We start from the raw sequence: 24690 nt of genomic DNA on the forward strand, positions 1-24690 counted from the left end.
TAATTTAATAGAACTGCCTTTGAAATCTCCCATTGTCATACAAAGTTACAAACCATGTATGTGCACTTGTCCTTTGTTTGCATCTGTAGCCTTCTGTCGTCAAATATATATTATCCAAGTCTCAAGTAAGGGCATTTAAGTAAATAAAGTTTGTATTAGTTAAAGCAAAAATAATCTCTCCCAAAATTCGGCGCTTGCAGCTTGCTTTCACTCAATTCAAATCCTATAAATGCCCCCATTAAATCGTTTCAAATTCCATCAACTAAACATTCAATCCTCAAACTATTTATCTATTCCTCTCATTCCTATCTTCAAATTAAGTTTTCAAGAAAATGGCAAAATCAATGTCTTTGCATATTCTTTTAGTACTAATATTCTTGATTCTCTTCTTTAGTTCATCTTTAGCAATTCCAGTGGTCACTTACAATGTGATCAGTTTGGGAGCCAAATCTGATGGCCGGAGTGACTCAACGAAAGCCTTTCTAGCTGCATGGGCTAAAGCTTGTGGCTCAACTGCGGCCTCAACCATTTACGTGCCACCTGGGAGGTACTTGCTGCACAATGTTGTGTTTCAAGGCCAATGCAGGAACAATGACATTACCATACGTATTGATGGGACTCTAGTGGCTCCATCCGATTATCGTGTCATTGGAGATGCGGCAAACTGGATTTTATTTGAGCACGTTAATGGCGTTTATATTTATGGTGGCATCCTTGATGGCCAAGGTGCTCGCTTGTGGGCTTGTAAACGATCAGGCAATAATAATTGCTACTATTGTGAATTCGTTGCAGCATTGGTAGCTTAGGCAAAGAGCTGCATGAGGGCTGGAGTGCAAAATGTGACAGTAAAAACTGTCACATTTACAGGAACTGAAAATGGATTGAGGATTAAGTCCTGGGGAAGACCAAGCACTGGATTTGCTCGGAACATTCTTTTCCAACATGCTCTTATGAAGAATGTCGATAATCCCATCGTAATTGATCAAAATTACTGCCCCGACAACAAGAATTGCCCTGGAAAGGTATTTTATTTATCACAAGTTTGTATGTGAGAATGTTAGCGTTTATGTGAATAAAATTCAAATTAATAATTATATTTTTTATATTCAACAGTCATCAGGGGTTAAAATCAGTGATGTAACATACCAAGATATTCATGGAGCATCTGCAACGGAAATTTCTGTAAAGTTTGATTGTAGTCCAAAGTATCCATGCTCTGGCATAAACTTGGAGGATGTGAAGCTCATTTACAAGAATCAACCAGCTGAAGCATCGTGTAGGAATACTGATTGATCGGCCTCTGGTTTTGTTCAGCCAAATAGTTGCTTGAAATTGTGAAAAATAAAATTAATTCTTGCGTTAAATTGCGTTTTTTTTTAATTTTTCATTTCCTTTTTAATGAGCCTAGGAATTTTCCATGGGCCTTTTCTGAGAAAACCCATTGGGCTTCTTGGAGGATGCTTACACTAATTGCCGTATAAGACAAAATCAAAACTGCACTCTTTTGTACTCACAGAAATGGAGTCATATATTTTGGGTAACATTATCTTATTGCAGTACTAATGTTTGTTCCGAAATTCTGCCTATTGAAACTATTAAAATTAACATTTTCTATTAAAATCAAATTGAAATCGGGGAACGGCCTTTCACCACCAACTCTGTTTGGGCGATAGCCCATTGCCCGGATTGAGAGATGGCTATCGCCCAACCATCGCTGGAAAAAAATAAAAAAATCAATGAATTCGATTTAATGGATTTTATGGTAAAAATTATTTTTCATCTTATTGTCGAGTCTGATTTATAATGTTACTTTTGTACGTTAAAATGTTTTTTAATCGTAAAGTTAAATGATTAAATAATAAGTAACGTCGTGGTGAATATGAAAAGTATTAAAGAACAAAAGAAATTCTCCTTTCCAATCAAATATCCTTTTTCTTTTATCTTAGTAATATATCATTCATTCATCATATACATGGGTATGATCGAATAAGAAATTAATATGAAACAACTGTCCAAAATGATAGGTAGCATATAATTTAAACCGCAAGATATTTAAGAAGTGCAGTAAATATATAAGAATTATGTATCCTTCAGTGGCACATAATTTAATTACTTATTTAAGAATTTAGAAGTAATGTATGTTTGGTAAAATAGTATTTAAAAAATAAGCACAATTAAAATCAGCGTACTGGATTTAAATTTCATGCAAACAGAGAAATCTAAGATCTATCTAAGAATTTGTTTTTTAACTAAAGTTACTAATTAAGTAAACCAACAATTGTTTTATTTTTAATACATAGTTTAATAATTATTAAAGTAAATAATATGTTTTCTTAATCTAATTTCTCCACCGTTTCTCATTTTCTCCGGACTCTTCAATTCGCCCTCTTTTGCTTTAGTTTGAAAAAATCCGGTCATACTTTTAGTCAAGATTAGGTGGCAAGCTAGCAGTTATCAAGCACAAGTAAAACAACGTACTATACTAGACCATGAAAAATGAAACAGAAACAACAACAACAATAATAATAAGAGGAATAAAATAAAACGAAATATAAAATATAACAACTACGTAAGCATAAAGACCAACTCGAGCCACAATAAACTTTCTGTTTGATCATTACACGATCATTTTCAACATAAATAAAAGCTTAAGAAAGGAGGGAAATTATTAGCCATCCACTAAAAATATTTCGTTATTAAAAATACTACAAAAACTTGAATTTATTTGATTTAACTCTTCTTGTTTCTAGTTTGTATCAGTTATCCACTAAAATGTTAAGTTATTATAATTGATGGCATCACAACGATAATTTAAAGATTTAACATACTAAATTCATAAATGAAATAATATTTTAAGATATAAAAATTAAAATAAAAACTATTTTTATCTAATCCTTCATACTTCATATACCTCAAATGACACATTATAACATAAAATAAACTTTTTATTGCAAATCAAAGAATAAAATCAACGATGAGCAAGAATAAAAACAATTAGACCTAACTTCATCTTCTTCTAATTATGAAGGATTTGGTAAGAACGAAGGACAGCGCCAGAAATTCCAGCATCAAACATTCATCGAAGTGGGGCATGTTCATCATAGCCACTGCTGCTGCTGCCCGTCACTGCCTATTCTGTCGGCCTTACGGACAGTTGCGACCTCCCAAAGACTCCTGAATGGGCGACCTTCAAAGTCCAAGGCAAGTTATTGTCAATTATCACAAGTGGTTGAAGGATTTGGTGGGAAAGGATATTGGCAAATGAAGGATTTGGCACAAATTGTATATTTATTTCGTGAATACTAAAATTTAGAGAGATATGACAAGGAAGAAGATGGCAAGATGTTTTACATTTTATTTTTGTTTTTAATTTAATTAAGTTAAAAATGGTAAAATAGTCGTTTTGCTTAGATCATCTTAAGTACTCTAGCAGAGTTAATATTTTTGTGGACGGTTGATATAAATTGAAAACAATGAGTGTAAAATTGAACAAATTTAAACTTTTTTGGTATTTTTGACAACAAAATATTCTTTGGATGGATGATTGATAATTTTCCAAAAAAGAATATATGTGTTATGTGTCCTAAAATAAGTTTATATAACTATTTCTTAAAATTTGAGGAAGTGTATGCTAAATTTTTTAATTTCGCCAGACCACGCAATATCACATGTTCTTTTCCCTAATAAACAAAATATTTATTTAAAAAAATCAATTAAACATAGACACATACTATATGAGACACAAACCTAAGACCTAGGTCTTGGTAAGGTTGCCTACTAACCAAAGGAGCTAGACCTTAGTATGTAATAATGAAAACATGTTAATTGAATTTGTTACACACACAAACACACACATATTCTTGCTAAAAATGCAACAAAATAACAACACAATAAAATTATACCCATCATGTAATCCAGGGTTGGCTTTAAGGGATTCGGGGCCTTAGGCGAATTTCTTTTTAGGTCTTTGTACATTGAACATCAACTTTTGAAGGATATATAAAATAACTTAAAATTTAAATTCTTTTGGATTACACAAGCCATATACCAATATAAAAAATAAAAATAAATTAAATTTGTAAAAGAAAAGAATAATAATAATTTAAAATAAATAATGAAGAATAGCACATAGAAGTTGTCCGGTTGAGATGAATATGATGATTAGTTGATAGCAATATATTTCTTAGAGAATAATTTTCTTTGTAGAGAAGAGCAAAAGAAATATTTTAGCTACGATTATTGTTGATTCAATGTCTATTAATTTTGAGGTTTTTAATAGAGTTTAAAGGAATACTAAAAGTCAAATCTAATGCTAGTAATTTTAATAGAGTATTCTTTCCGAAAAGTGAAAGTATTTATTTATTTTCCTTGGAAACATTAATAAAATAAAGAATTAACTGTAAAACTATTAATCCTACCATATGTGAAGATTATCAAATATACATTTTTTATTGAGAAAACAAATGTTATTTTTGGATAATTATAAATGGGAGTAATAATAGGAACACATCTAAAAGTTAGGCTTTCTTATATACATAACTTAAATAAAATCTTTGAAATCTTAGAAGAATAATTATTTATTAGCGTATTAATTAAACAAATGTCAAATATTGGGCCTCTCTAAAATTTGGGGCCTTAGGAGACCACCTAGTGGGCTTAGTGCTAAAGCCGTCTCCAATGCATGCCCTAAAAGAGTCAAGAGTACAAACAAAACCAATAAAACCAACAAAACTTGATAGTGAAATTAATAATTTTCCACAATTTATGATAGGAAACTTAGAGCAGATGTTCACATAGATTTAAATTCAATCATATAAACTGATATGAGATATAAACAGTGAAAAGGTTTTTTTTTTTTAAATTCGAAATTCGAAATTAATAACACGGAGTAAGATAACAATGTCACATATGTTTGTAAGAATTTATAATTTATGTGCTGCATACATGCCTCTTCTGATAAACACAAATTCTTGATGATTAGTTGTGTCTATGCCATGTATATTCTTTTAAAAATAAGAATCTGTTATGAATTTACATGTTCATTTGCATATTTATATAAATGATTTATAACGAAAGAAAAAAGCATGCAGCAAAGAAACGAGAAATCAAGGCATTGCCAGAATTATGGTATCGAAATATTGTGAAATTTTATGGCCTCTGTTCACATTGCGGCACTCGTATTTAGTCTAAATATATTGAAACGGGTAGTGTGACCACAATTCTAAGCAATGATGCAACAATAGAAGAATTCATGAGCTGGACTGTGAGAATGTATATGATGAAAGGTGTAACTAATTCCTTGACTTATATGCATCATGACTGCTTCCCACCAATTATCCATCGAGACTTATCAAGCAAGAATGTGTTGCTGGTTTAGATTATGAAGCTCTGTTTGAATCGCAAAATTCCTCAAGCCAGATTCGTCCAATTGGACTCAATTTGGGGGCCATTTGGATATGTTGTTCCAGGTATGCGTTCTTAAATAAACCCAGTGATCACTTTTACATTAATAGGCGTCATATCCAAATGATGATTTTCATCATTCACTTTTGCTGAGCTTGCCAACACAATGAAGGTTACCGAAAAATGCAAGGTGTATAGCTTTGGAGTACTGGCATTAGAAGTGATAAAGGAAAATCATCCAAGAGATTTTATTTCTTCAATTTCGCCATCATCTTTCATCAGGAGCATATCATTTAATGAAAGTTTGGACCCTCGGCTTTCAACAGCATCATGAAATGTTCAAGACATGCTGATATCAATCATGGAGGTTGTCTTTTTATGATTAGATGTGAGTCCAAAATCAGGACCCACAATGCACACAATGTGTCAATTGATTTGCAGAAAATCCAGAAAGTCAAAATTTTCGTTTTTGTTTTCATTTTCTTTTTTCTTTTGTATTTTTTTCATTTTTCGTTTTTGTTGAATTAAACATGACTTTTGAAACTTATGATGATAGAAACCCCATGCCTTAACATTAAGAAACAGAAATTGGAAAATAGAGGTTGTCATAAGATAAATTAATATTCATTAACATTATGAGTTTCTACGTGCGAAAAGAGACAGCAATACTTTCAGCGCATTGTAAGAGCTGCCACTAGCAAGCCCAATGGGCGTAGTTTTACAAAACCGAACAACCTTAGTACTAAGTATATTGAACGGCTTCTTATGCCCTTTTTTTTTTCATTTTCTTTTTAATTCTGTGTACTATATAATCATGATCGGCTTCCTATGCCTTTTTTTTCCAACTCAAATACTTTTCATAACTTCAAGTCTTCAAGCAACTATTTGGCAGAATAAATCCAGAGGCCGATCCATCAGCGTTGGCGCAGGAAGCTTCAGCTGGTTGATTCTTGTAAATGAGCTTCACATCCTCCAAGCTAATTCCAGTGCATGGATTCTTCGAACTGCAATCGAGCTTTACTCCAACTTCCGTTGCCGAAGTTCCATGAATATCTTGATATATCACATCACTGATTTTAACCCCTGAAGCCTATTGAACAAGGGAAAAAAAAAATATATTGAGTTGAATTTTATTCACATCAACGTTCAAATAATCACATTTACAAACTTGTGATAAATAAATATCGTACCTGTCCAGGGCAATTGTTGTTGTCAGGGCAGTAATTTTGATCAATTATGATTGGATTATCGACATTGTTCATAAGAGCATGTTGGAAAAGAATGTTCCTGGCAAATCCATTGCTTGGTCTCCCCCAGGACTTAATCCTCACTCCATTTTTAGTGCCTGTAAATGTCACAGCTGTTACTGTCACATTTTGCACTCCAGCCTCTTGTTGCTCTTTGCCTAAGCTGCCAATGCTGCAACAAAATCACAATATCCAATTTAATCAGCACTAAATATTTATAACACCAAAAATGAAGAGAAAAACAAATTATTATGCTTTTTAATTTTACCTAATACCATGGCCAGGGCCACAAGCGACATTCTCAATCCATAAATTGGTGGTGCCTGGGCCAACTGATACACAATCATCACCAGTCCCAATTTTTGAGTCCAAAATTGTGACACCACTTGATGATTGAACGTGAATGCCATCGGTGTTGGGGCTGTCACCGGAGGCCGAAACTTTGACCCCTTGTACTTTCACATGGTTGCATCCGTTGATGACAATATGAAATTTCTGGCTATCTACGGATGCTAATCCGTTAATCACAACGTTGTTTGAGTTGCTAAAGCGAAGTGTCTGCTCATGTATATACAAAAGAAGGATTATCTACTCTAATAATTAAAGTATAAAGCCAATCAATATGACAAGCCAAAAGGCACTTGATTTATGACTGGATATAGGATGATATTTCAACTTAATTACCGTAGCGCCACTGGGGCAATTACTATTGTCTGACTTTTTACAAGCCCACAAGCCAGCACCTTGGCCATCAAGAACGCCGCCATTAATAGAAACCCCATTAACATGCTCAAATAAAATCCAGTTTTCGGCATTTCCAATAACATGATAATCAGCTGGAGCCACCAGAGTCCCGTCAATACGTATGGTAATATCATTGTTCTTGCATTGGCCCTGAAACACAGCATTGTGTAGTAAGTACCTCCCCCGTGGCACGTAAATGGTTGCGGCCTCCGCCGAGCCACAGGCTTTAGCCCATGCAGCAAGAAAGGATTTTGCTGAGTCAGTCCGACCATCGGGTCTGGCTCCGAAGCTCAGCACATTGTAACTCAAGGGAATTGCTAAAGATGAACTAAAGAAGAGAATCAAAAGAAATGTTAAAAAACTAATAGGCAAAGACCTTGATGTTGACATTGTTTCAAAGCTTAAATTTACTAATAGAAATGAGAGAAATAGATTTGAGACGTTGAGGAGTTAGTGTGAAGTTGAAAAGATTTAAATGGGTATTTATAGGATTTGAATGAACTGTAGAAATGGCAATAGCACTAGTAGTGAATGCAATCTGCGCCGAATTTTGGGAGTGATTTTTGCGTTGACTAATACGATCTTAATTTACTACACTTAAACCGAAATTTGGATGATGTTTGATGACAGAAGCATCAAATTCATACAAAAGACAAGTGCATATCTATATATGGTTTGGTAAGATGGGAGATTTCAAAGGTAGTTAATAAATTAACAGAAAAAAGTGCTTATCCATTTTCTGCTTTTCTGCTGCTATGTAAAATTATGCCCGTATGTTGCTTTGAGCATAAGATCAATGCCTCCTCAGTTCCCGACTTCCCGAGGAACGATATGTTCATTTCTCTGAACTTTTTCTCCTTATTGCTTGAAATTACAGCAAAATAAAGCCACTCGAAAATCATTCGACTAAATTTTTTGTGTAGCTTCTAAAGGCTGTATCGACTAACATTGGACACACACAAGTACACAACAAATGATTATGTGCTACAACTTTTAAAAGGCATGTAAATTGCATGCAGATTGTTCATTTGTTGGTTAATACATCTTTCCATTTATTCCGCTGGGCTTTCAAGAATTATACAGGATAAGAATTACCATGCATTCCCTATTACGCATAAAATTAATTGATTTCAATATGCAGCGGTCAGGCACTATTGTTGCTAGAGCTTTAATAGTTGTAAGATTTTTCTATGATGCCATACGAATTTTTGTAGTATTGATAATATGGATTATTGGATTTAAATCTTTTAATCTTTACCGTTGATTTAATTTAGTTGATAAACAGTTAATTAGTTGCTTACTTAATAAACAATAGGTAATTTTCTAGTTGTAGGTAATATATATGTTTGTGGATAGAATTTTATTTTAATTAAATGATAAATATTTTCTGAATCACTAACAGATAAAAATATTAAACATGCAAATATACGTATTGATTTAGATTTATGTGTAATAAATATTGAAATATTATTTAATCTTCATCGTCACATATTAATAGTGATCTCTTTTTATCATTTATAATTGGAACAATATAGATTTAATTTCTTGGTGTTAAATTTATTAATCTAGTAAATTTTTGGTAAGAAAGAGAGAATATTATTAAAAGATAATATTCAGTTATGTTAATATTAAAATATATTTAAAAAATACATAATTTTACAAAGATTATAACTTTTTTTAATCTTCAAATAGCCGTTTAATTGGTTTGATAACCAGCTAATTTTAAATTATTAAAATATTGCACTAACTGGCTTCTAATGTTATAAGTATTAATTAAATCCAACAATTCATATTTATGAGACTATTAATGCTTAACAACATCATAGAATGACCTTATATTATAATTCTTTTTCTTTTTTCTGAAAGTAACTGAATTATTGTTTGGTCCACAATTTTAGCGAGTGCCTAATAAGAATATTGAAATTTCCTGAATTCTTAATGGCCATATCTTCAAAACACAGATTGTTGTTTTGGGTCGGAAGGCTAAATTCATAAATAAAGTTTCCCTTGTTTCATGGCTTCCTTCTTTCCGAAAATTTTTGTTTTTCATGTGACATTAATTTGTTGACCTTATTTTTTTTTAGAGAATAAATTAGACACAAAATAAATATATAATATTCAAAGTTCAGCTCTAGTTACATATGGAAAATGAATCCGGAGCGCAGTTCCACCAACATCAACTATTGATTTTTAAGAAAAATATTAAAAAGCCACGCGAAAAAATGAAAATTTCAATGAAAGTGGATAAAATGCGTTGCGAATATGGGTTATGTAGCAAGACACATCAGTGCTGACATATTTTATACTAGATTAATGAAATGTCATAAAGTTTCAAAGAAAACAAATATTTTTTCTTATTTTATCAAAGATTATTCAAGTGGGAAGCAGTTTCAGACTTTCAGTCCACCGTGTGCATTTTCGTTAATGATATTATTATTTTCTTTTTATTTATTATAACTAGCCGCAATTTCGCTACTTTCGAAATGGATATTTAACACAAGTTACCTTTTTTTTATTTCTTTTGTTTCAATTTTGATGCATATTACTGTTTGACTTGTTTCAGTTACTCAGATTAAGCAAACAATCAAGCCACATTACTAGGTTATCAAGAAAGTATAGTCACCAGTTAGGTCCCTCTTCATGCCAAATTCTGCACCGAAAGGATAAAGCTTAGGTCTCAAGTCAAAGACGTGACTTATTTTAGTCATTTGCTTTTTGTTAAACAGAATTTAGCAGAAGTTAATTAACCGATTACAAGTTCACCACATGGGGATTTCTTCTTCAACTGCCCAACTGAAAAAAGGTTTACGACTGTTGACCAAATGATTTTTTTATACATTACTAGTTATTTAAGGAATTTAGTTTCGCATAGTATCATTAATTCTTAAGAGTTATTAGCTAACCCACCGGTAACTTCTATTGATGGTATCATTTTAATATTTTTATTAAAAAGAGTTTGGATTGTTGTGGGCGGAATGGAAGTTTGGGAAGAAAACTCCTGATATTATATTATCGTTTTAATATTCTTATTGTTTTAAATATTTACGACATCAATTTATGGTAATATTTTGCAGCATTGGGAGTTTGGGGAAAGATTTGAATGAAGCTGGAGGGCAAAAAATTACAGTTAAAACTGTGACATTTATAGGTACACAAAATGGACTAAGAATAAAGTCATGGGGGAGACCAAGCAGTGGTTTTGCCAGAAATATCCTTTTCCAACATGCAGTCATGAAGAATGTCCAAAATCCCATCTTTATTGATCAAAATTATTGCCCTAATAACGAAGGATGCCCTGGCAAGGTGAGATATCAAAAGGATATTTAATTCAACTTAAGTAACATATTGTATTATTGCAATACACATACCAATTGGTGATGTAATTGGTGATGTAACAGGTTTCAGGGGTTAGTGATGTAACATACCAGGATATCCATGTAACATCAGCAACAGAAGTAGCTGTAAATTTTGATTGTAGTTCAAAGAACCCATGCTCAAGGATAAAATTAGAAGACGTCAAGCTTACGCATAAAAATCAACCGGCGGAAACATCTTGTAGCCATGCTGATGGATCTGCCTCTGGATTAGTTCAGCCCACAAGTTGCTTGTAGTTGTCAAAAGCATTTATGCTTGTAATAGCATAGGGTTTATTTGTTGCTTGAGCCTGTGGTGTTGCCATCAGCATTACTATTGTAAAAAATTTCATTAACTATTTTGGATATTCTAGTCACCATATTTAATTGGTTCTAAATTAAATATGATTACTTTCTTTAAATTGCGGAATATTGAGATTTTGCATTTTGATTGGCTACAGATGTTGCTTTTTTTTTTTTTTTTTTAATGGTTCTCAAGTGAAAGTAAAAGTTGTTGAAGGAAGAAACAGAATAATCCTGATAATTAAAAATATTGGAAATCTCAATTTTAAAATCCAAAAATTGGAATAGAATAGCCGTTTATATTTTTTCGAGAAAAACTTAGACGCGACAACTGCAATAAATTTTTTTAATAAATGTTTGACATGTGTTTCAAATGAATTTTATCTTTCTATTATGATTAATCAACTCTCGAAAAAGAAAATATATAAATGTTATTGGATGGGCACATCGATAACTGAGGTGCACCCTCCCAATGTCAGTACACTCTGGTCCAACTTTAAAATTTTGAAAAGGGGAAAAGTCACTAACATCCCCAATGTTTGTTTAAATAATCAAACAGATGCTTTTAGTTTCATAAATAGTCACCGAAATCCCCTTAATTTCATAAATGATTATTATACCCTTTTATTATAACATCTCAAATAAATATAAATTTAGTAATAAGATAAAAGGTAATAAATAAATATCATATGATACAAATTAAATATTATAATAAGTATAATTATTAAAATAACATGTATAATGAAAAGTATTTTTAATATTAAGTTATTATTAGTCTATCCCAATAGATTTTATTAATTAAAATATATGAATCCAAAAATTGACTTTAAGATTTATAGTAATATAGACATAATTAAAAACTATATTTTAAATAAAATAATATAAATTTGATAAATAACTGTGAATGTTAGTATAATTATTTTAATATTATTATAATGTCAAATATATTTTATTATTATGAAAAGAATATGACAGATTAATAATGTTAGAATAACTTTTCTAACATTCAAAATATTTTAAAAAATTTATCTTATTTTATATATTTATCATACATGTTTATTTAAAGTCAATTATTGAGTTGCTGTAATTAAGTATTTAATAGTTAAAAAAGAGTCTATGCAACAATTTATGATATTAAGGAGATTTGTTTAATCATTTAAGTAAACTTTAGGGGTGTGGATGCCTTTCCCCTTGATTTTTGACTTGTTAAATTTTTAATTTTTTTAAAAAGCAACCTTCCTAAAGTGAGAAATTTATTAAATAAAGAAGAAAGAGAAAAATAGTTTAGAGGATAGAGTGAGCCTTACCTCTTAAAAATTACCATCGTTCTAGAATAAGAAAATATACATAAAATATAATAGAAAAAATATATATTAATATAACATAACCATCCTAAATGAAACAAGCCAATTAATTGACTCTATAATTGGATAAGCCATCAGTCTATAATGAAAGAAACTTCCGAATGACCATAGGAGGATCTCCCTAATTCGTATGACCATCAGTAACACTGTAATTCTTCCTAGAAGTGTGATAACATTGGAACAACATGGGAGAATAAATTAAGTTTGCAGTTGAATCAAGGGGCAGGCGAAGACAATGAACAACAACCAAATAGCTACATTCTAACCAAAGCCAAAAACAAATTAATTATATAATCGCTCCCCCCAATTGGCATGTAGAGGCTTATATACCTTGTGGTTTTAGCTCCACGCTTTATCTTTATTGAGTCCGAGCGTTTAGATCAACCCCATGTGTGTCATGGGAGTAGAATTTGTCATTGTTGTGAGTAGATCTCTTCTTCCATGAAGAAATTAAATTTTTCAGGTGGATAGCCATAAGCTTTCAGATGGGCACTAACAAAGCAAGTCTTTGACGGACTTCTTGTGCGACTTTGAATAGATTTCTATTTGGCCGTTCAACATAATCAACAATTACGGTACACCCCTGCCCTTAATGTAAGGTTTTAAAAGAGTAGTGTAATAATTTATAATTACATCAAACACCCGGCAAAAACATGTAATGAGGTAGGTTTAACCTAAATTAATTTTTAGCCCCCTACTGCTACGAAATTCGAATTAAAATGACAGTCAAGTGAAATTGTTTAAAAATTGAACTACTCGGTTCAATTTCTTATTGATGTAGGACGGTTGAGTGGGATAAGTAGGGTACTTTTCAGAGGTCGTAATTTGGGTTACATGTATCCCTTTTTTTACATATAATATACCGTTTTGAAATTTATGACAAGATGAACCAAACCCAAAATTACCTTTTAGTTCTGCCCTGCCGTAAAACCAGTAATTGTGACACAAAAAAGTTGAAATAATTAGTAAAATAGTCATTTGATTTTTTGTTTGAATGTTACATAAATGAGGTTGAACTGATGCATGGTTATATATAATATCAAGGTTTGCTTTCTTTATCCATACTAATTTCTTTGAATTCTTATTAATTAATAAGGACTCTTCCGTTCAAAACTTTAAACTTCAATTTATATTTTGCGGCATTATTTTTTATTTGTTAACTTATGAATTATGTCTGTTACTTTCGTATTAAGATTTATACATTGTTAATTTATTAATTATGATTATCAATTTTCAAGCATAATTTAGGTTTTTGTATATGATTGAATTAGATGGTGTAATATATAATTTTTTTGGTATTTTCATTCATTTAAGATTTGAATAGCATTTACTTTATTTTTACAGCAATATTTTTTTTATATACATTTTGGCAACCCCAAATCAAAATCTTGGTTCCGGCCTAGGCTCACGGAATCCCCCACCCCCAAACAAGCAAAGAATTCATGAATACACAGTAAAATTACATCATCACCCCTTTTAGCCTATCGCATGAACAACGAGTTGATGCCAGGATGAACCGTTCAATTCATCATATTTTTGGGTTTGGGCAAGTTTTATATGTAGCGATTAAAGGAGAAGAGATGAGGAGTATGCACGCTTTGTGCAATTGGTATAGGAATTTAGAGAAACGACAATGCTCAAATGCCAAATATGTTTTATCGCTTTATTTTTCACGACCTGAGAAACGTTATGCACTAATGAAAACCAAATCAGCAATGAATATTATTGGGTTGAACATTACTATAATCTGATCACAAGCAGTTTTAGCATCGAGTTTAAACTCACCTGCTCTGCTTTTTTGTTCACAAATAAAAGAGAGCTTGTTGCGATTCGTGCATGATAATATTCTGCCCTAGATAGAGACAAAAGGTTGGCTTTTTGTATCGATTCCCCACATACAGAGCCAAATGTTGATGTAAAAATCTGGATGAGTTGGTTAGTGACTCGATCTCCGATCCTTGCATCAATATTAAATTTGTTTGGTGGGAAGTTGCTAGTCGATCTCCAAGAAGATCCTCTGACTATGAACATAACATTCATGAGCTGTTGATCAGTGAGCACCATGAGCACATAATTGATGACCAGATAACCAATAAGCAAATGATCTATGAGCAGATAACCCGCAAGCCTATGAGCACAAAGAACAATCAGGGGGCGCCAGAAGGTTTTCCAGCAAAAACCCTTCAATGCTCAAGTCAGCGATTTGGGTTTACTTGGAAAAACTCATACCACAATTCACGTGGCTTAATTATGATTGCTTTAAACAAAAAGCTTTTAAGTAAATTCAAAGGAAAAGAATTGAAAATAATTAATCTTAAAGAAATAATAAGAAAAAGAGAAATTTTCCAATTGTAGAGAGAGAAAAAGATCTAATGGATTTAGTCACCCAGAGAGAGAGGGAGAGAAAAAAGAATCCTCTTCTAGTATTCTTTTGCCCAAGATTTTTATAGGAAATTATTGCGGTTTTTATCCTCTTCTCTATAATTCTCAAGAAAACTACTAATTTTCAACCCACTAAGAATATGGTCCCTAATATTTCGGGGAAAATAAGTGATATTTGTTTTGACTGAGTCGTACTTCCTAGTAACATCTTGGTTGAGATGATCTGCTCGAGGTCATCAAATGTGTGGTTTAGATGAAGAAGTCCTTGGCATGCAAGATTAAATTGAAGTCATGGAATTATAGTATTTGAAAGTCTAGGATTGCAGTCAATGTGATGTGCTCGAGGTCACCAAACAACATTCTGGCCGAGGTGTTGCTCACTTTTTACTTAGAGGAGAGCACGATAATATCAGAAGTCCGCGAGTACTATTTGATCATGGATTGATTAGAGTGTGTACCATCATGTCGTGAAGGAATCTAAGGTTGATATTCTTTGGAGAAAATTAGAGATGATTTATGAGCAGCCGATAGCATAGAACAAAGCCAATTTGATGAAAATGATTGTTAATTTGAAACACAAGAAAGGGCGTAGTATAACTGAACACACTAGCAAGTTTTAGGGCTTGGTTGATCAGTTGACTACTATGAAAATTATATGAGATAATGAGTTTCAAGGATTGTTGTTACTTAGTTCTTTACCTGACAGTTGGAAGATATTAGTGGTGTCAGTGAATAAATCAAAGCTGAACAGGAAATTAACCTTGGATATAGTTACAGATAGGCTGTGGAATGAAGAATCTAAAAAAAAAAAAAGTGTTGAATGTTGTGTAAATTTTATTGAACTCACATCTACACGAATCTATTGTAGAATAGATCAACGGTGACGAATGTCGATCCCATGAGAAGGTGGATTTTAATTGCGTGCAGAGTTAATTTTCTATGTGGGTGGTTGAATTTGCATTGAAAGTGATTTAAACGGTCCTAAAATTTAAATTAGAAAGGCGGGAACAGCTTAAGGTGAAAACTATTAAAATGAAGCGCTTGGGTCTCTGGATCTGCACTCAACATGCATCATGGGCTTAATATTTTTTATTAGTGCCAATTAAATCATGAGGGGGGTTTCCACTCCTCATGAACCTCACTCCAATAAATATGGTGCTAAGTGCTTATCGTGCCAAATAGTAATAACATTGCACTGGGAAGACGGTTATACCAGTGTAATATTTAGACAATATTATTATTATTTGTCGACAAAAAGTCAAATCATCCATAAAAATTAAAGAGGAAAAGAAAGTAAATTTACCAAATTAAGCCCATGGAACATGTTGAGACTTCATCTTCAACCCAAGCTTGAAAGAAAATTAACTACTCATAATTGACCTAGGGGTAAAATGGAAATTTATTAAAATACGTAGCAAATACAAGATAGAGAAGGAATTACAGAAAATGAGCTCAAAAATGGATTCAGTGGTGTCACATTAGGGGGGAGCCCCCTATTTATAGATACAATAAGTAAATCATGGTTATCGGATTAAAATAATTTGGACGCTCAGGATTGCGACACGTGACAAGTTATGATTGGATAGAACACATCATCAGGGCCGTCATTCCCTGTATATGCATGTATCGTACGTACATTTTTTCGGTCCACTAACATACTGCTATATCACCAGTAAATGCCACATTAACATTTTAGTCCAATAGGTCGTGATACATTATTGGTCAAGCCACGTCATCAGTCAATACAACTCAATGCCAGATCATTCGTCCAATCGAATGCTGCCACATCATCGATCAATGCCACATCATCAGTCAGTGCCACGTCAACAGTCAATACCACGTCATCGTACCGTATATGTGAATAGTGTCGTGAACAGTATAATGAATAGTATCGTATATGTGAACAATGTCGTTTATCCATTTATACTCCTCCTAAGGTTTTTCGACTGTCCTGAGTTCAAAATTGCTGTCCATTTTACTATTTAATCTCTCGTTCACTGTGAAATGACTACAATGCCCCCTAAAATACATAAAATACTTAATTATAATAAAACACACATAATTAATTCACAAGGGACTTAAATACATAAAAGTAGAGATGTTCGAGAGACATAGATTAGGCTATTACTGCAGCCAAGAATATTGAGATTCTTGATGTTGTTAGCCTCCAATATTATTTAGAGAAAAACTTGTGCTGTAATCTCATTAATATAATGGAAGATTGTATCGGACTATGGCCCCGTACTCTTTCTTGCTTTGGTTTTTCACGTAAAAATTTGTGTCTCTTGTAGTTGATTTATTGTTTTAGATTTAGTTGATTGATTTTTTTTGCCTATTATTTATGGTACACATCCTATTTTAATAACACAGAAAGAAAAAGAGTTTTATTTCCGCTTAATTTGCAATTGCTTGTGTGAGTCCTTTCCCCAACAAATTGTTTAAGAATTAAACTACTCAGTTCAGTTTCTGATTGATGTAGCACGGTTTAGTAGGATAACCAAAGTATTTTTCAGAGTCATAACTTGGGCTACAATTGTCCATTTTTTTCGTATAATATATCATTTCAAAACTTGTGACAAGATGCCGTCGAACCAATAATTTTGTTTCTTTCCCAATCTTTTTTCAATTTTAAAATATTTTCCTATTTTTTCTATTACTTTCCAGATTTTTATCTCTTTTCAAATATCATATTTAAGTGCTTTTTGTTTTGGTTTCCTTATTTAGATTACGAGAATTTTATTATAAAATAATATTTTAAATTTGTCCACTTCGATAAATTAGCGATATTCAAGATTATTATAAAAGGGGCCAAAAAAATTGATTTTGTTCGTTCAAACTTTTCCTAGTAAAATTTCGTTATTCAAAATTCTAGTTTCTCTCATCTTTCAATCTTTATATTTCTACATCGTCAGAGGCCTATTAACTAAAGACTTTCCTTTAGAGGTAACTCCATTATTTTATGGTAAACTATAAGCCTCACAATATACTTGTGATTTCTCGAATTCCACTGTGTGTGCTGGTCAGTACTCGATCAATCACTTGCTATCCGTACCAAACAAAAATTGCATTAAACAGGGGAGCCCCAAAAACTTGGCAATTTACCCATGCATGTAGCCCTCGGTACACTAATAAAAGCATGAATAATTGCAGTCGTTGTCTTTGTGATGAGTGTACATTGTGACATTAACTCGTGTTAACAGTACTTCTAAGCACGTCTGTGTCCATTGCCCATTAATTGGGCTCATTATATATTAATATTAATTCCTTTATATCCTTGTAAGAACTCATATATATCGAAATGAGCGACATGGCAGCAGTATCATGATTAAATCCTGAAGATCAATCCGCATTATTTGTTTTCTTTTTTTCATTGGGAAATCTTCGAAGAGGAGCGGAAATCGGTCTAAAGGATAGTATTTTGTGCACGCCTTGACAAATTTTGTAGTTGTTGGTGGATGAACAGTATTGTAAATAGTATCTGATAAACAATATCTGTGAACAGTGACATAAACAGTATCAATAGCTACTACTTATGGAGTTCTTTTCTATGTTGAAATTGATGTTTCGGCAGGTTTTGAAATTCAAAGAAGCAATATTAATTCGTATTTCCAACACCAAAAACTTGGTAATGCACCATGCATGTAGCCCTCGGTACATCAATTAAAGCACGAATAATTGCAGCATTCGTCTGTGCGATGAGTGTACATTGATGACATTAACTCGTGCTAAAAGTACTTCTAAATACGTCTGTGGCCAGTGCCCATGAATTGGCTCATTGTATATTAATATTGATCCCTTTATATCCTTAAGAGAACCAAGAAACATCATTTATTAAAATGAGCGATGTGGCAACATAGCTAACCCAACAAAATATGATATAATTATTTCCTCAATTTTCTGTTAAATAGTAAAAACAACGAACAATCATTGAAATTGAAATTGAAATTAATTGAGGTAATTACTATGTTATTGTGCTATTCAAAATAAAAATGTCCTACATACCTTTTTACCATGAAGATTTTAGAATACGTCTCTTGCTGTCGTAAAACAATGTCTAAAACATATATTATTGCAACAATTAAACTTTCTATTTTATCATTACACGACCATTTTCAGAATAAATAAAAATTGCTTTCTATCATTAAACTCACTTGGCTTGCTGTGCTGTGACTGATTAACTGGTAAGCTAACTCGCAAATGATATTTTGCCACAGGGAAGCACCCCCCCAACCCCCTCTCATTCTTGCCATATCTCAAGCAAGTAGGTCTATATTACGTAATGGTATGGGGTCGGGGGTGGGGGTGGCCCGGGTGGGGAAACTCTTTTCTTAAAAGTTTATTCATTTTTTATACTAATCCATTACAAGCAACAATTATGACGGCGATGTAATTGATTAATTAATATGGAATGCTTTTAGCAAAAGGAGTGAAAAGCAATTAAGTAATGAACATCTAGAGACTGGAGGGCCTTTTTCTTCTTCTTCATCCTTTTTTTTTTTTTTCTTTTTTCTCCCTCTTTTGAAACTGTTGTTATAATTAAAAAGAACCGCCGATTACTTCTCCATTTTTCGCTCCACATATGAAGTCCTAGCCTCCGAGTCATGTTGCAGCTTCTAAAAGTTTAAAGAAGTGTTTGTTGTAACTTTTCGCAGAGTGTCACAATACTTTTTCTATTTATTAAGTATCTTAGATCATCTTAAGTACTCTAGCAGAGTTAATATTTTTGTGGACGGTTGATATAAATTGAAAACAATGAGTGTAAAATTGAACAAATTTAAACTTTTTTGGTATTTTTGATAACAAAATATTCTTTGGATGGATGATTGATAATTTTCCAAAAAAGAATATGTGTTATGTGTCCTAAAATAAGTTTATATAATTATTTCTTAAAATTTGAGGAAGTGTATGCTAAATCTTTTAATTTCGCCAGACCACGCAATGTCACATGTTATGAGGTTAAAGCTTGTTTAGTCCCTATATTATGAGGTTAGTGTCCATTTAGTCCCTGTATTTTTAAAAACACCTCAAAACGTCCCTGTTACTAAATATTGACACTTATGCCATTATTTTTTATTATTTTTAACTTATTTTTACAATATTACATTTTTACAATAATATTTCTTTTTTGGATATTAATAAAAAAATTAAATTATCAAATTAAACTCAAAAATAAAATAAAAACAAAAAAGGTATATATTAATTTTTGTGGAAGCTCACGTATGTCTAAAAAATTAATATCGTAAAAAATTACATTATCAAATTTTTTAGAAAAATTAATATTTTAACTCAAGAGTGTGTTCCACAAAAATTAATATATATATTTTATTTTATTTTATTTTTTGGTGTTAAACTGGTAATTTATTTTTTTCTTTTTAATAATGTCTAAAAAAATTATTATAATAGGGTTATTTTTTTCTTTTTAATAATGTCTAAAAAATTATTATAATAGGGCAATATTATAAAAATAAGTTAAAAGGAACAAAAGATAATGGCGAAAGTGTCAATAATTTAATGGTAGGGATGATTTGAGGTATTTTTAAAAATATAGGGACTAAACGGACACTAACTTCAAAATATAGGGACTAAACGAGCTTTTACCCTTTCTTAAAATTTGAGGAAGTGTATGCTAAATCTTTTAATTTCGCCAGACCACGCAATGTCACATGTTCTTTTCCCTAATAAACAAAATATTTATTTAAAAAAATCAATTAAACATAGACACATACTATATGAGACACAAACCTAAGACCTAGGTCTTGGTAAGGTTGCCTACTAACCAGAGGAGCTAGACCTTAGTATGTAAAAATGAAAACATGTTAATTGAATTTGTTACACACACAAACACACACATATTCTTGCTAAAAATGCAACAAAATAACAACACAATAAAATTATACCCATCATGTAATCCAGGGTTGGCTTTAAGGGATTCGGGGCCTTAGGCAAATTTCTTTTTAGGTCTTTGTACATTGAACAACATCAACTTTTGAAGGATATATAAAATAACTTAAAATTTAAATTCTTTTGGATTACACAAGCCATATACCAATATAAAAATTAAAAATAAATTAAATTTGTAAAAGAAAAGAATAATAATAATTTAAAATAAATAATGAAGAATAGCACATAGAAGTTGTCCAGTTGAGATGAATATGATGATTAGTTGATAGCAATATATTTCTTAGAGAATAATTTTCTTTGTAGAGAAGAGCGAAAGAAATATTTTAGCTAAGATTATTGTTGATTCAATGTCTATTAGTTTTGAGGTTTTTAATAGAGTTTAAAGGAATACTAAATGTCAAATCTAATGCTAGTAATTTTAATAGAGTATTCTTTCCGAAAAGTGAAAGTATTTATTTTTTTTTCTTTGGAAACATTAATAAAATAAAGAATTAACTGTAAAGCTATTAATCCTACCATATGTGAAGATTATCAAATATACAATTTTTATTGAGAAAACAAATCTTATTTTTGGATAATTATAAATGGGAGTAATAATAGGAACACATCTAAAAGTTAGGCTTTCTTATATACATAACTTAAATAAAATCTTTGAAATCTTAGAAGAATAATTATTTATTAGCGTATTAATTAAACAAATGTCAAATATTGGGCATCTCTAAAATTTGGGGCCTTAGGAGACCACCTAGTGGGCTTAGTGCTAAATCCGTCTCCAATGCATGCCCTAAAAGAGTCAAGAGTACAAAAAAAAACCAATAAAACCAACAAAACTTAATAGTGAATACCATAGAGAGATCAGCAGATACGTGGCGTTGTTATACCAGAACTACAACAGTTAAGACTGTCCTTTGGACCAGTAGTCCGCAAGTTCGGGTTTCCAGCCAATATACCTCTGAGATTAAAAACTTTGAAACATTTTTATCGGGTTATACAACCCAAAACAGACTTTCTTTTAGTCTAAAACAGGGTAGCCTTCAGAATTGAACCCCGTAATGGGCAGATCTTCTTGGGCTGTCTGAACAGCTGTGATCATTGAAGAATAAGTAAAGGAGAGCCTAGGAGGCTCTTTGGGAGCACTGGGAGGTGGTTTAAAAGTCATTCTGACTGTGCCATCTTGTCGTCATTCAAACATGGTTTCAGATGTCTGAATTGGAGCTGTATTATTATGGAACTGTTCATAGTTGGAGATCCATTCAAGAGGCATTAGCTTGATGAGCTCATGTCGGGGAATTTGTCTTGGGATCTGGATGATTGTGGGGATTTGGTCAGATTCAGCTAACACCATGAGGGTGTCAGAGTGGTGTTCTAGAGTGGGTAGATCTAAGGCATGATTTTGAAGCCGATAGACCAGTTGATGATGGAGGGTGGCAATTTTAGCAGAGGAAATTTGTTCTGCACCTTGGATTTGGACTTGAACTTTCAAGGTTGTGGGTAAGTTGGGATCTTGGAGAGAAAGGTTGAAGTTTGGGTAAAAGGTGAGTAAAACACTGCCTACATGAAGAGTTGTGAGGACAGTGCCAATAACAGCATCTTGGTACTGTTTAAACCGGGTATCAAGCAGAGCAATTCGAGCTGTGACCGGTAACCCTTTTCTTCCATGAAGGGTAAGGATGAGGCGGATGCCTTCAAGATGGAGATGGGTATAACCGTCTCGTTTCCAATTGGAAAGCAGTTCTGAGGGTATTTCCAGAGTGACATATTGCTTAGCAGAGGTTGCTTGAAGAGCACATTGATCTAGGCGAGAAGACTGGATATATTCTTTAGGGTGAGGCCGTCTGGTAGAGTAAGGGTGCGAATGCTGCGAGTAAAGGAACTGGGGCGTTTGTACAGCTGGTAAGGGCTGATGAGAGGGTAGGACGACTCACTGATTTGGGCGGATTCAGGAATGTAAGAATATTCTACAAGGTTTTCAATCTTATTGGTGGTATGAGAAGTGTGGGATTTGGGCAAAGAAAGAGTAACAGGATTGGAAGGAGTTAAAGATGAAGGAGAAGCCATGAAGATGAAATACTCTCTGCTCCTGAAGGTTAGAGATCAAAACAAAAAAAAAGACTTAAATTATACCATTTTGAGCATAAAAACTGAACTTTAGAAAACAACATGGTTTCAAGGACGAGCATGGCTCTGATACCATAGAGAGATCAGCAGATACGTGGCGTTGTTATACCAGAACTACAACAGTTAAGACTGTCATTTGGACCAGTAGTCCGCAAGTTCAGGTTTCCAGCCGATATACCTCTGAGATTAAAAACTTTGAAACATTTTCATCAGGTTATACAACCCAAAACAGACTTTCTTTTAGTCTAAAACAGGGTACCAAACCAGATAAGAAACGATCAAAAGTTTTCTAATGCACAGGATCCTTGCAAAAGGCAAGTGCAGAGTATACTTCCTTAAGTTTTCAAAATGAACAAATTTAATTCTTTATTTGTTTTCTTTCTCTAGATCTTCATTTGCAGAGAGAGAGGCGAATTTAGAAATTCATGATTTTGAAGCACACGAGTTTATTTCTTGAAAACTTCTTATCTTACAAGGGAGGGGAGAATTCTTTATATAGGAGAATTCTCAGGAAGATAGGACAGGACCCCTATCTTTTAAAAAAGCAAAAGTAAAAGAAACATCATGACACAACTTTAATTATTACAAAGTGACAAAGTGGGCTTTAATAATTAAAGCATGACTTTGACAAAAGCAAAAGCTTAAAGTAAGAGCAAACTTTAATAATTATACAAGACAAAAGCATAAAGTGGAACATAATTATTACAACAAGACAAACTACTTTATAGAGAGCGGAGATTCATGTAGTCGTCTTCAGATGAGCTGTCAGTTTCATCGGGATCAATGTCACGAGAGGTTGGTGGGAAAAAGGTTTTGGAGAGATTTGGATGCTTACAGTGGGGACCACGGCAAGGTGGATAAGGACATTCTCTTCGGTATCCTAGTTTGGAGGGTGATGACTGGGACTTGGGACTTGGCATTTGAGTGGACTTGTCAACTTTGGAGGGTTGAGATGAGGATCCTGGTTCATACATGGTTGGTTGTGGAAACTGTTGGAGATATTGGTTGAGGGGAAGGAATTCTTCCCATGGGTCTTGGGAGTCTTGGTAAATGAAGTTAGTATAGTCTGGTCGTTCTTCTTTGATGATGATGCCTGTGGACTTTGGTTTAGAAATAGCAGATGGAGTGGCGATCATGATAAGGTCATGTTGTGGACCTAAGGAGGTGTGGAAAATGTCTTTGTGTGGCGAAGTTTGGTGATTTAATTGACAAAGGTAGTTGTGCAGGGTGGATTAGATTTCATTGTCAATGACAGCTGGATATGGTGCAGTGAACCATTCATATACCTGGTCTTGAGTCCAAAAGAGGTTTGTGTCTGGATGTTGAAAGTATGGCCTGTGAATGATAAAGACTGATGTGAACAGTTGTGCTTCTGAGGCAGGCATACGTTCAAGGTTGTAAATTTCTAACAGTTGTTGTAGCTTTTTTCTCCACCATGGTATTGGGGAGAACCATTCAAGTAATGTCCAGGTAAGAGAGGTGGCGTTGTCTGGATTAAGGAGGTGTTCCAAAGTGGGAGTAATTGGTAAAACTAACTTGGTTGCATAAAGGACAGTGAGGCACCAGATGTACCATAACACATCTTCAGTGGTTTCTCTGGATGGATCAAGGGTTAAACCTGTAAGGAACAGATTTTCTAGGTGGAAGGTGGAAAAGGGAAAGGGTTCTGTGACAAGGTAGGCTTTCATGAAGAAATGAAAGAGAGCTTTTCTTGCAAACTCTTGGATGTCAAAGACAGAAGAGAAGTTTTTGTTAAAAGGAAAAGTTTTCTTCGTGAGAGCTTCTGGGGGTAGTGATGTGGCCATGGAGATGATCGGAAAATTGTATGTAGTGGAAAACATGATGAGAGGTTTTTCTGGTTTTGAGAGTCTGGAG

General features: G+C 32.9%; 1 protein-coding gene and 1 pseudogene across 1 annotated transcript; one reads left to right on the top strand and one right to left on the bottom strand.

Moving 5' to 3' along the window:
- The first annotated feature begins 332 nt into the window (after positions 1–332).
- Positions 333–1338, top strand: LOC112099785 (annotated as a pseudogene).
- Positions 1339–6268: 4930 nt separating this feature from the next.
- On the bottom strand, positions 6269–7784 carry LOC112100236 (polygalacturonase-like). The gene is made up of 4 exons (XM_024189021.1): positions 7335–7784; positions 6919–7208; positions 6594–6822; positions 6269–6493 (listed from the first exon to the last, which is right to left on the bottom strand). The coding sequence occupies exons 1-4, from the start codon at positions 7782–7784 to the stop codon at positions 6269–6271; spliced, it is 1194 nt and encodes a 397-aa protein (XP_024044789.1).
- Between the last annotated feature and the right edge of the window lie 16906 nt (positions 7785–24690).

This window comes from Citrus clementina, unplaced genomic scaffold, assembly GCF_000493195.1.
Source record: "Citrus clementina cultivar Clemenules unplaced genomic scaffold, Citrus_clementina_v1.0 scaffold_3, whole genome shotgun sequence".
Taxonomy (NCBI): domain Eukaryota; kingdom Viridiplantae; phylum Streptophyta; class Magnoliopsida; order Sapindales; family Rutaceae; genus Citrus; species Citrus x clementina.

Coding starts and splice junctions, on each gene's coding strand:
- LOC112100236 (XM_024189021.1), bottom strand. CDS start 7,784: ATGTCAACATCAAGGTCTTTGCCTATTAGTTTTTTAACATTTCTTTTG. Junction 7,209..7,334: donor ATTGCCCCAGTGGCGCTACG/GTAATTAAGTTG, acceptor ATACATGAGCAG/ACACTTCGCTTTAGCAACTC. Junction 6,823..6,918: donor GGCCCTGGCCATGGTATTAG/GTAAAATTAAAA, acceptor ATTTTGTTGCAG/CATTGGCAGCTTAGGCAAAG.